The 13,149-nt window shown below is 36.7% G+C and overlaps 1 protein-coding gene across 1 annotated transcript in view; it reads left to right on the plus strand.

Annotated features, from left to right (window-relative positions):
- Positions 1-13,149, plus strand: part of LRP1B (LDL receptor related protein 1B) — a 339,912-nt gene that overhangs the window by 300,909 nt on the left and 25,854 nt on the right. The window contains exons 80-81 of the mRNA XM_062578228.1: positions 1,429-1,593; positions 10,342-10,503. Coding sequence (XP_062434212.1) covers positions 1,429-1,593; positions 10,342-10,503 — 327 coding nt within the window. The remainder of the gene's footprint in view (positions 1-1,428; positions 1,594-10,341; positions 10,504-13,149) is intronic.

The following is a 13,149-nucleotide window of genomic DNA, read 5'->3' on the forward strand; positions in this document are numbered from 1 at the left end:
CTCCGGGGGCAGTGGGGCCAGCAGGGCCACTGCCCGGGCCCCGCTGCCGAGGCAGGTCCGAGGGGAAGGCAGGAGGGGAGGTCCGGGGGTGGCACTGGCACCGGTGTGTCCAGGCTGAGATGCGGCTGCAGCGTAGCTCCCTGAGCTTAAAGGCAGCTCCCACGCAACAGGCAGGGAAAGGCCCCTGGTTCTTGCAGCTTTTTTTTTTTTTCACTGCCGTTGGATCCCGGGTCGCACTTCAGCACCATCTGAGCTCTCACTTTGACAGATCCCTGCGAGGAAGGGTGTGCTCAGGACCCTGACAGATAAGCAGAAAAGAGAGACGTAGGTTAGTCTGCAGGAAAGCCTGCTGCAAAAGCAGCTGTGTTACTGGGCTCTGCAGAGCCAGTGCTTGAGAGAACAATTCTGAATGCCTTAATCGCAGTTAAAACTTCAAACAGAGCCCGGACCTTACAGAGGAGATGACTCAGTCGCAAACCTTAGCTCTAGGATATCAGACCTCCCTAAACTCGGCACTTGAGAGGCAGCCTCTTTCTTTAAGCAGCAGGAGTAAGAGTCGGCATGCCAGTGTCAGTCAGTCTTAGCTCTGGAGAAGTATAGGAGATAAAGGATACTCATACTCCTTTTCATCTGCAGTTTAACTGAAACTTATTAATTCAGCAAAACATCGCTGTTACTGGCGGATCTATCACTGAATAGTCTCGGTGTTAGCGTTGTCCCTTTTGTTCAAAGGGCCACGTAGGTTCAACTGCTGGATTAGTTAGGCATCAGTCTGGCCTCACAGAATTCAGTTTGTTACGTGAGAAATGAAAGGCCTTATTGTTAAAGGCATGACTTGGGCTGGAAAGGTGCTTATCTGTTTCTTTAGGAGTACAATTATTCGGATGTTTGCCAGTTGTATGCATGCTATTCCATAATTAATTTCTTGTTGGTGTCACTGAGTGATTTTATTTCTTGTTCGCTGGAATGAATAGAGATTTATTTCTCACAGTGTTTCCAAGACAGGCACAGCTTTAATTGAAAATAGTATTAGGGAAAGATTGAATCTGCCCTGCTCAGGATTTGTGTTACCCGATACCTGGGAGCTAAGAAGGTGGCAGCACCTTCCTGAGCCCTCAAAGCCTGCACGGCAGAGGCAGTGCCTCTCGTACGGGAGAGGGCCCGGGGGGCCAGTGGTGCGCTGCCGCTCGCTGAGCTCCTGACTGCCTGTCCGAGAAGAGCTTACGGTCTCCTAAAAGTAGCTTTTATCTAGTACTGTGCAGTAACAGTTTGCTCTCTCCATTTTGAAAAGTGAGTCCCCCCCACCCCCAGCTACCGGGAACTGGAGATCTATTTAAAAGGTTGCCAAGTTCTAGTTTGCTAGTTACCTGAAACAGAATTGTTGAAATTATTGAAAAGTCAAGTAATTTCTGTGTGTTTTCGCTGCAGATGATACGTGTAAACTGACGTGCGAAAATGGAGGGAAGTGCATTATAAACGAGAAGGGTGATCCCCGCTGTCACTGCTGGCCAAGCTATTCTGGTGAACGATGTGAAACGAACCACTGTTACAATTACTGTCAGCACGGAGGAACCTGTGGCGCCTCTGTCCTTGGTAAATATTTCTGTGCAGCTTTAGGATGTTATTATAACGACCTTAATCTAAATGTTTGAATTTATTCTTTATTTGTCTAAGCATAAACTATATGCAATGTAGCAGTATATACTGTACACATATTTTATACTAAATAGTGCTTTTCATTCATGTATTTCGGTATTTAAGCGGAAATAAATTACATCCCATAAAATGGAGCATATAGGTGTTCAATATAAAGACACAAATGTTGAGGTGTAAAAAGGGTGGTGTAAAAGCATGCTAAGGCCAAAGTCTAAACCATACCTGGAGGCCACCTCCCCACTTTCTAGCTTGAAATTTTTAGGTGCTACTCCTAAAGTTTTAGGTGCCCTAGGGTATATACATAAAGATATTTCCTTAAACTAGAGTTGTATGTCCTCATTCTTTAACCTATGTCTTATTAGAATTCACAAAATTGGACATTTTCCTCATGTGTTTCAGGAAAATTTAGTTGATCAGAATTCAAATCCTTGAATCAGAATTCAAGTTTGCTTGAAGGAATTTGAAATAACGTCTCTTATCTTCAGGGAGATTATCTGAACCGCCAAGCCAAAGATATTTCGGAGCTGATCTTTGTCCCTTACATGTAGCTTGTATAATGTAATTAAATAGTGTTTGGGCTAGAGAGAGAAAGTGTGATAAGAAGTACTCTGTAACTTAGTAATTACATTAGAAAGGGGAAGCTTGAGTTTTCTGCTCCAAGGAATTTAAATATTTGATTCACAGTGGAACGGCTAGAGGGGGAGTTTGAAGTCTAGTCTTTTCTTCTCTGAGAAGTCTATCACCTCCTGAAGATGGTGTGAATCATTTCCTCATGTGTGTTGAAAAACACGTCTTGGTCTCCGCAAGAAAAGTGCAGGCACTTGACCTTAGAAGAGGAGCTTGTGACTGTTTCTCACAGATGGAGGGAAATGGTTCTCCGAAATGTGGGAAAATTATTTATCTCAGTCACTGTGATTAGAGGTTGCAGCCTAGATCTCAGCATTTTTCTCAGCATTTCTTAATATTTAGCCTGTTTAGTTTAGTTATTTAACTTCCCTTACTGTACCAGCTTCTGTGGATCCTTACTTTCTTCCTGCCATCTTACCTAATAAGATGTAATTGCAAAAATCCAAGGGAATTCAAATCTAATAATCTGTTGTGTGACAAACAAAGTATTCTTCAGTTCTGAATCCTTTTGGGTTAGCAATATCATTTATAGTGATATCAGTAATAATGACTACATATTAGAAAATGACAATTATTTGTAGTTGATATTGATCAATTATACTTGAAACTGCTTCTAACAGCTCATAGAAGTACTGACAGAAATGATAACCTGAAATTTTTATCAATTTAGTGAGATCAATACATATTTACTGAGGATGTGCAAGTGAATGAAAGAATGATATGCCAAAACTTCACTGTCACCTAAAGAGACTATATTTACTCCCAGATCTCTATATATGTGTCATATAATTGATACTTTCATGGAGTTATAAGGCATTATAAAACTAATAACTTAGCTTCTGTAATCCAGCTCACTTGTGAATCCTGCAGACATTTCAGTTTTCTTCCTTTGGGCAGTAACCTTGGAACTCACTCACTTCTAGCAGCTGCTTCATTCTTTACTGTACAACTGAGAGTACAGAACTGGGCTCACACACCTATTCTGCATCCTGGCCTTCTTTTTTTTTCCTCCTAAATACAACCTCTAAAATCTCTCCACCTTGCTGGAAGGCATAATTAGCATAGTAGGTTTGGTCATCAGTGACAGATGAAGGAAAGATATGGGCATATCCTGCAATATACTTCTGCTAGATTGTTATTAGTGACCCCATCTGCTGTAGTGGGCCTGAACATTCAGACATTATCCTTATTTCTGCTTGGTCTCAAAAAGGTGAATATACCTACACCAAAAAAAAAAGCACAAGGGAGCCAGCACTGATGTGACCGCAGTCCACACTCCATTCTCTGACTGCCTGATCAGAGATTGACTGGGAATCCAAGTCTTTAACTGCTTCGGAAGTTTGCTGTACGACATCTGGCCAAAACGTGCCAAACCTTTGTGAGCTGAGGCCAGTGTAGAGCCATTCTTGCTCATTATTGAAGGATAATTGGATCTTAAAGTTTTAGCAGCCACCTCTAAGTACAAAGAGGACACCTCACTCCCAAGTCTATCAGATGTCGAATGTTCTGATGACTTTTACTGGACAGAGCTTCTTATAGGAATATTCTTTTGCTGTGTTTTTTCTCATTTTCTAGTTTAATCAATTTTTTAATAACTGTATTTCAAGTTAAATGTATCTCACATCTGCCATTTCTAATTCATGAGTGTAGTCATGAAGTCATGACTTGAAGTCAGTGCAATAACTTCCATGTGCTAGAGATGTGGGAAAACATGCTTTGGATCTTTCTAAATCAAGGTGACAGCATTCTAGATAAAATTTTCAAATTCTCATATCTCACCTTCCTTGCAAGCCTTGCCCCTGGACCCTATAAATATTCTATTAAGAAGAAATCTCTATGTCTTATTGGCCTGTATTTCTTATCTATATCAGCTCATAAATCTTGTCTTCCTGCAACAAACTACCATGTCAGCAAGACATCCTCATATCCTAGTTTAATCCATGGTATACTAAAGTTGTTATGTATCCTGTAAGAGGAAGTTAAATTTAACACCTCAAAGGCATCCAATACCTGTAATCTGTTAACTCCAGAAAGCTGATTTTATAATTCCTCAAGTATTTTTGCAACAACAGTTTCCTCTTTCCACTGAAATATACCACTATGCTAAGCATCATTCGGTCAATGCTCTCGATCAATGCACGTTTAATTGACAAGGCTGCACATACAATTCACAAGTTGGACTGAGGATGTGAAAAACGGAAGAAACCAGCGTTCTTGCAGTTCCTTTTCATTATCTGAGCCTTCAAGAAAAGGCTGATCTGCTTTGTCAGATTGATGTGAAAGTCATTAGTGTACACATTGCTTTAATGTTGCACATTGCAACAACTGGTTCTGTACTCAGAGGAATTCCTCTGTTCTTCTTTCATACTTATAGAACTTAAGCATTATAGTAAGTGCGTAGATTTCAAATATTACATCCTACCAGGTTGACCTCTCCACTAGCAATGGGTATATTAAATACATTCTTTTGTGTGGGGAATTCTTTCATGTCTGGAAAGTACAAGATTACTATGTAAAATAAGTCAGCCCAATACCATTTTAATTTGTTTTACTATAGTATTCTTATGTGTGCATACCAGCTTCCATATGGAAGTATTCATGACCAGTTCTTCAAAAAGCAGTAGTTATATTTTTTCACCCTTGCATCATCATGCTAAACTGATGCAAAAAAGTTGCACATGTTTTTCCAGATTTTCTCCTTTTCATTTATTCAAAATGGTGAAGCTTTTTCCTCTGGACGTTGCATACATGTGATAGTGCCAGTCCAAATTCTATCTGCAAAACAGAAATGGCCAAAATAACTTCAGTTTATTTGGAATCCGTCTGTCTTAGGAGCTCTAATTGCCCTTATTGATTCTCTTGTATTATCCAATTCAAACAGCCTTGATACAGTCTGTCTAACCAGTGTCATTCTGCGTGCATCCCCTTTTGTGACTGTGAGTGCATTTATATTGCACAGCCGCAAGCGTGGTGTTTCTGGACTAGCACCGCTACGAGCAGAGGCGGCCGCACTGGTGCAGCACGCGAATGGCTGTCATGGACCATCAACATGATGACAGGGAAGGGTGGACCCCATAGCTGCTATATGGCCAAGGTTCCATGTCTGTTTGTTCTGCCACATGGAAGTGCCTCTCTAAATCTGGGGCAAAATCTGATCGTCTTGCTGGGATGTTAGCTCATCCAAGCCCATGTTTTCTGTCTCCTCACAGGAAACCTTTTTTGTTACATGCTGCTGGTATTTGGCCCAGAGCCCTTGCAGGAAAATGAGCTTCTGCAGGGTCACAGCTGCTCTGATGCTTCCCTAGCAGTCAGGGAATTTCCTTATTGTTGGATTCTGGTTTGAACTGAGGTAGACATATCCTGAAAACAAATCTTTCATCATTTTCTGATATAAATAAAATGACGCAGCATATACAATACACTTCTAGTCAAACTGAGCTTGTAAATTCTGTTATCTTTCACCACCTAATGTAGAATAGTAATGTGATAACCAATTAACTAAATTGCGGAGTATTACTCATTTTTTAAAACATGATTGTGTTAAATCTTTGCTGGATGTGGTAAGTTGTAGAACCTCATTATCTGCACACAAATGTTAATTTGTTGAACAAATCCCGCTGGCAATTCAGGGATTATTCACTGCTGGTTTACTTACTGCTAAGCCTTTTGGCAAATTCCTATGTGAACATTATATAGCTAGAGATTGGGGCAGCTTTAATTAAAATTTATAAGTTTATGACAGTTGTATTGAACTACAATAATTGAACAAAGAAAATGTCATCAGTTAATTAAAAGTACACATCTGAGACGTATAATTAAAAGTTTGGTTATAATAATGAACACTTTCCAATAAACCAAATTAGTAGGAATTTTGAAAAAATTTAAATGTTAACATAAAAATACACTTCCTTTTTTCTTAGATTAAAGTAAAAATGTTGGTTGCAATAATTTACTAAATGTCTTGAATGTATTAACTAGCCTTAAATAGTTCAAAAAATTAGATAAATACATATTTATATTATATTTACTGCCCCAAGGTTATGTCTAATCACATAGAATTGTGATGCTGTATCAAAATGATTAAAACAATGTTATTTCTTTCCACCTAATGAACATGGATTAAATATTCTACTCCAAAATATTAAAGATCAGATATGAAGTAGATACCTAATTGGTCTCAAAAGCACTCAGTGTTCTGTTTTATAAGCGATCGATGCAGGCAGGTTTGGGGATGCAGTGGTGCATATTGAAAGCTCCGCTCACTGAAAAACACGTTCACGCCGCTCACATCAGATCACTGCCCGTAATCTCATGCAGGGAGCCCCAAAGGGGCATGCTCCACCTGCACCCGACCAGGATGGGGGGCCGTTGTGTGGAAGGGGACAGGGTCGCGGTTGGACATCGAGGGTGTCCAGTCTGCTGCCAGTCTGCTGTCCAGTCTGCTGTGCAGCTGATCTCATGGTCCCAGCTGAACCACTGCCACCAGCCTAGCTCAGAAGAACCTTGGAGACTACCTTGGAGATCTTTTCTACTTTTCTTTCACAACATGCAAGAAATACCTATCTATTGGGACTGATCCCAGTCATTTCAGCTCATAATTACATACTGGAGTACAGCTTCCCTCCACTACTCCTGGGTTATTAAAGCTAATTATGGTTCATGAGCCACATGGATTCCCACAAACTCCTGTTGCTAACAGTCTATAAGGCATGATATTACTTATAGCAGCCTCATATAGAACGACCTTGTTTTCTAGAATAGTGACACCTATTAAATATATAAATATATATATTTTATTTATATATTTATATATTATATAAATATATTTATATAAATATAAAAAGCTGTATTTCATATTTTTAAAATTGCAATATGCCTTGTACAGTCATAAAAATGGAGAATGGAGAAATCCAGAACAAAAAGATATACTTCTTTCTCTCTAAATACTACTACTGTGGTTTTCAAATTGGAGCATTTTACAGGTGATGTGCTAAGCATAGGTTACCACCTTGTCACCCTTGCCATATTTACAAATAAAGCTATTCAATATAGATGATCTAAGCAAGAAAGTTTTCCTGGATTTAAGGAAGAGCCATTAGGTAAAGCTCGGATGCTGACCTGTAATAAGTAGAGAAGAAAAAAGACAATATTTTCATGCAGTAAATCCATCTGAGGATGGCAATGAGGAAGAAAGAGCTCAAAATAGGGAAATACTTTTTGTTCTGAAAGTGATTATTTTTTCTTATTTTTGCATAAAATATACCAGATGATGGATAGCTGAAATGTTAAATTTGTAGCAATTAGCAGTCCATAGAACACTTCTCTTACTAAAATTTTTCTATGCTGTAATATATGTTGTGAACGTTTCTGTGCTGGCTAAGGTCAGAGGTTACAAGACAACTTTACTGTTGGTTCTGTACAGCTCCAGTACTGAAACATCATGATCAGTGTAAATGCTTATGTTCTCTGTGCATGAGATTACCATACAGTGGCCATTACTTATAAGTTCTGACATTTTGTATAGCATAACTCTTTGCTTTGCAAAAATAAATCAATATTCTGATTCTATGATACAAAAAATAATGGCATTGATTGACATTGTTTAATAGTGCAGTTTTATTAAAATGTCCTTGGAACCATTTTATATCAGAAAAAATTTATGAGAATAAGGCAGATTATTATTATTATTATAATAGATGCCAACAGTCATTGTATAATTAAGCAATGAACTTTTAACATTACTAAAAGTCATGTTCAATTGAGTGACAAAAATGAGGTTTAGGCTATACTGAATTAAATTTTCATATAACTCAGCAATTTGGCATATTTATAAGCATATATTAGCCTAATAATTTCTTGTACAAAATAGGAAAATATCATTGCCCCATCATTTTACAAAATAGAAGAATATTAATAATAAAAACTGAATTTAGACCCCTATATCATATTCTGTCACTATTTTATTTAAAATTTATAATTGAAACACTGATTCAGATTAGAATTATGTGAAACCGCCTGAGTCTGGGTGACAAATTTGAATACAAGTGTATTTGTGTGTGGGGAAAAAAAAAGAGTCTGTGCTAACATCTGAGTTCAACATCTTTGATTTAATGTTTATATCACAAGGGACAGATATGAATAACCAGGCTGATGCATATTAAACTGGTTGGAGCTATTTTAAGTCAATGGTTTTGTTCCTGCAGTACTCATTAGCTGAAGAGACTAACTGATCTCATGGCCTTTAGGATGATTTGCAAAACACTTTCATTTAGCATAGCTTAAAATAGAAAATACGGAAAAGAATTAAGTGAAGCATTTGAAGTAACAGAAGATTAAGAAGTAGAGGAAAGAAAAATAATAAGTAAATCATTCTGTATGCCTCAGAGGAAGTAGAAAAAAATGAGGGCACTTCTTTTGCATTGACAAATTCTCCAGTGAAAGTGATACTAAATTATGGTATAAAGTTAAAACAGAGGTAGACTAGGAGAAAGAGTATTGTGGGATTTATGAAATAGTTTAATTCACAGGATGTTAAAGAGACAGAAAACTAAATAGAGAAGAAATAAGGAGAAGATGGGAGGAGTTGCACAGTTCAGAGTTCTATGGACAGCTGTGCTAAGAGACATCAGAAGACAAATGTGAATTTGAAAGTAGATGCGGATACCTATACCAGACAGCATATGAAAACATACTCAGGAAACGATGAATTGAGGCAAAAGACAGCAAGAGAGGGACTAAATCAGGCAGCAGTAAGGATTTCCTGGTAGATTGCTATGAAGATCAGAGATAATTATGGGAAAGTAATTCAATCTGACTCATTTGACTGCTTTGGCTTTTGGTGCTTGTGCAAGGATGCAGAATGTAAGTATGCTATGGAAACTGTTCCACAGTGACTTCTGTACATTTTAAACAAAATTCTATGTGCTGCTCAGGACTATGTCAACCATAGCTTCTCTGGTGTGCTATCTAGCCAACCTTTCTATAAGTTTAAGAAAGCCCAAAAGGCCAAGTGAAAGAAAAGTGGACAAGGATGGAGGCAGAAGAGGAGTTTTGCAAGAAAGAAACAAGAGTGAGAATAGATTATTTGAAAGCATGAAGGGAGAGGGCTGGCTGGACACATCAAGGCATTTGACCTAAACAGAAGGTTACAAATGAGATTTAAGAGCAAAGTCAGAAGACAGGAAGGCATTTGTATCTAGAGTTTTGTTTTAAAGAAAACAAACCTTGAGGATCAATCAATTAGTGAAGAATGAAAAAGTTTAATGAAACAATGAAAATGCAACAAAGCTATAAATCCTGAAGACCTGAGATTTAAATAAAGGAAATTACAGAAAAATTAAAATAAGGGAAAATTATAGCAGGAAAATATGTGTGGGTCTTAGACAATATTTTAAAATCTCTAAAAAGCAATCTACTCTACAACAGGAGTTTATTTTGAGTAAATATCTGCCTTTTTCCCACGGTGTTTGCTACTTTTCAGATACTGAATTCTGGCATTACATGCACCTTTGGTCTGATACAATATAGCCATATTTAAGTTATTTATTGTATGAGAGCAGCAGGACAACAGAATAAGCACACATCTGTGATCTAGTAAAAATTGTAATGCAAAATGTAGATTAAAAATAGTCAATGTAAAATTGACTATTAGTGCATTAGTAAGTATTAGTAAGTGTATATCTATCCATGTGATTTACATAAAAGTTTGCAGACTTGAGAACAGTTGAGTACATTCTGAGGACATTCTAATGGTGACCATAGAACCATTTGTCTCCTGCAACTAGAGGAACTCAATCTGGCTGGCTGATTTGAAGAGCTTTTCACAAATTTATGGTTTTAAATTCCTGTTTAAGATTGTCTTTTAAAATAATTCCCAAATAAATAGTTAATGACCTGACACGTACGAATATAAAATGAATAGGTATTTTGAGGTATTCATATCTTACAGGGCTAACTTTTGTAGTGCTAATTTGCTCTGTTATGAGAAATTTGATTACTTTTTCTTATTCTAATGTTTATTTATTTTTATTATAAAATAGTGTTCTTTGTTTCAAATAGGGAGGCCGACCTGCAGTTGTGCGCTGGGTTTTACAGGACCAAACTGCAATCAGACAGTCTGTGATCACTTTTGCCAAAACGGAGGAACCTGCAGTGTCACTGCTGGAAATCAACCCTTCTGTCACTGCTTGCCTGAGTATACAGGAGACAGGTGTCAGTATTGTAAGTAATTTTCCACAAAATCCATTTACATATGCAGGAGAAGAAAGAGTTTTTGTATAAATGGTTTATTTCAGCATTTTCTTCAAAAACATCTAAAATAGAACTGTACAAGACAACTTATTTTGTCAATAGAAATGGTATAATTGTATTAAAATTTTCTACTTAAACATCCACATTTGTAATTGGATGTTAGTGGAAATCATGAAAATAGTGAAATGACATATTTGGTTAAAATATAAGAAGGTATCCCTTATCTCCTAGATGCTCCAGCAATTGTGTTTCCAGCTGCTACCTTGCCTTTCCTTTTTATTTCTCACACAAGTAAGCAGCATATTGACAACCACTGCTCTGACTTTCACTCCTCTCTATTACTTCATCTTACTCAGCCCAAGACTACCTTTTGCCTGGTTTCTGCTCTCTCATAGTATTGGAAATCAGTTTTTTTAAGTATTTCCCTGTTTTGATGCTCACAGCTTAGGTTCTGTCCTTTGCAGCTGTGGTTCTCATGCTGACTGACCAGTCTCTTCTCGCTGAGATACTGTTTTCCAAAGGTTTCCATGCAGTTCTGTCTGTTTAGAATTTTGTCTAAATTTTCAGTCTTTTTATAGAGGGGAGAGGAAAGATTATCTACCAATAGGCCTTCTGTTCTTATTCCATTTATGGTTTTTCTCCATACGTTCTTTTTATGTGGATCACTGTTTCCTCTTTTCCAGAGTCAGGAAATCTGAACATAATCTTGAATTTCTTCTGTTGGTTACTCATTTCAGAATTTCAGTTTGTCTTCTTCAAGTCTCTCTGACATGATGCCTCAGTAACAACTCTAATGTAAAAGTGATTATTGTTCTGAGATCAGAATTTGTTTCTTAGAAAATCTCCTTTTTTGTATTCCTGTTTTGCTTTGACTATAGCACTCTTCTGTCTGAGATTAAACCATTAGGAATACTTGTTCTTTGTCTTCTCCTGATGTGCCCAAAACCTTGCTGAAGCATACAAAATACAGTTATTTCTATTGTTATGTCCAAAATATGGGAACTTTATTTGATACTCTCCTTTGGTAAGTGTAAGCTATTCAATCATGCATTCTTAATCTCTTGATTTTAGATTTATAAATTTGTAGAAAAATTGCAGTGAGAAAGAAGATTTTTTTTAAATCTCCAAGAAATAACTTGTAATTTGTAACACTAACCTCATGAAAGCTCTTTGGACTTGAAGGAAATACTTTTGGTTAACTTGACCATGACTATATTCTTTGACTCAGAAATAGAATTGTTACAGATCCATACTAATTCTTCATGGGAGTTCATTATTTAGGATAATAGAAAATGGTTTGTCTTTTTCTGAGTATTATTAGATGTCTTTTGCCTTAAGACAGTGTAACAGATGAACTTACACGTATATACACACAGAACCCCGTATCTCTCTGTCTATCTGTCTGTCCCAGTCTCTCTCAAGTCTCTCTCTCTCTCTCCCTTATCTCTGCCTTTTCTTGAAAAAGGAGGTATAGATTTAAATTTTATATTTATGTGAATCTTTTGTTTACCACCTGCATGTGTTGAATGGAAAAGACTCACATTATCTGGGACAAACTAAACTCGTTTTTTAAATTTTAGCAGAGAATGTTGCTAAAGCCACTCGGCATCGTATAAAATAAACCACTTTTGCTGATTGAAATGTAGTATTATATTCATATTGCTCCTTACTGCATATTTGAGTCTTGTCTCTTAAAACATATAAATGTCTTATAAATTAAAGTACCTGAGAAATGCTAATCGCTCTGGTACTAAGTGTTACAATAACTTTCTTTGCGAGCAACTGTAGAAGAATATAAGAGGACATATACTCTTACAACCACTGTATATCTTCTCTCAAGTTTAATCAGATTTAGATATAGTAATGTATATAAAAAATAGAAGACTGTCATAGTGCTTGTTGTAGAATAGAATATTAAATGTGAAATCTGTCATTTCTTTCTTACATAATTCAGTGAATTAACCAAAGACGGCTAGATTTAAACCAAATGGAAAGGAAATTAGCGATTATAAAGATCTGGTTTAGAATTATCTACAAGGTACAAAAAGTATTTAGTTTTAGCGAAAGGTCTGTCAAACAAGAAAAGAGTGTGTATCTGAAATAGGATTTGCACTGAAATAAACTGAATGTATTTCCAGTTGGGAGACTAGAAATAAATTGAAACCTTTGAATGGAAAAACAGCAGTAATTGTGATTCTGTCCCACTTGGTTTTAAACAAACTGCATGGATCCACAAATAACTATCTGCAAACACAATTGGGTATTTGAAAACAGTATAGTACATAAATCATGCACAGACAGACACACAGATTAAGAAAAAATATTTACTTGAGGCTTACACAAAACCAAACAAATTGTTTCTAGTTGAATGCTTCTGCATACATCTTTCTTTTTTTAAAAAAAGAATTAATTTAAATGTAAATTCAGGGGTACTTTTAAAATAGAGTGCTTATTATCAGATTTGGATTATATACTGATGCTTTGGAAAAATGCCACAATTCAGAGGCACCCAAATTTATTAAAGAAAACAAAGTATAATTAGGGTTTTGTTTGTTTAAACCTTAAAGCTTTTAGGAAAAAAGCTTACAATGTTTTAGACTATTTTTTGTGACTAAT

The sequence above is a fragment of the Rhea pennata genome, chromosome 6 (genome assembly GCF_028389875.1).
Source record: "Rhea pennata isolate bPtePen1 chromosome 6, bPtePen1.pri, whole genome shotgun sequence".
Taxonomy (NCBI): Eukaryota; Metazoa; Chordata; class Aves; order Rheiformes; family Rheidae; genus Rhea; species Rhea pennata.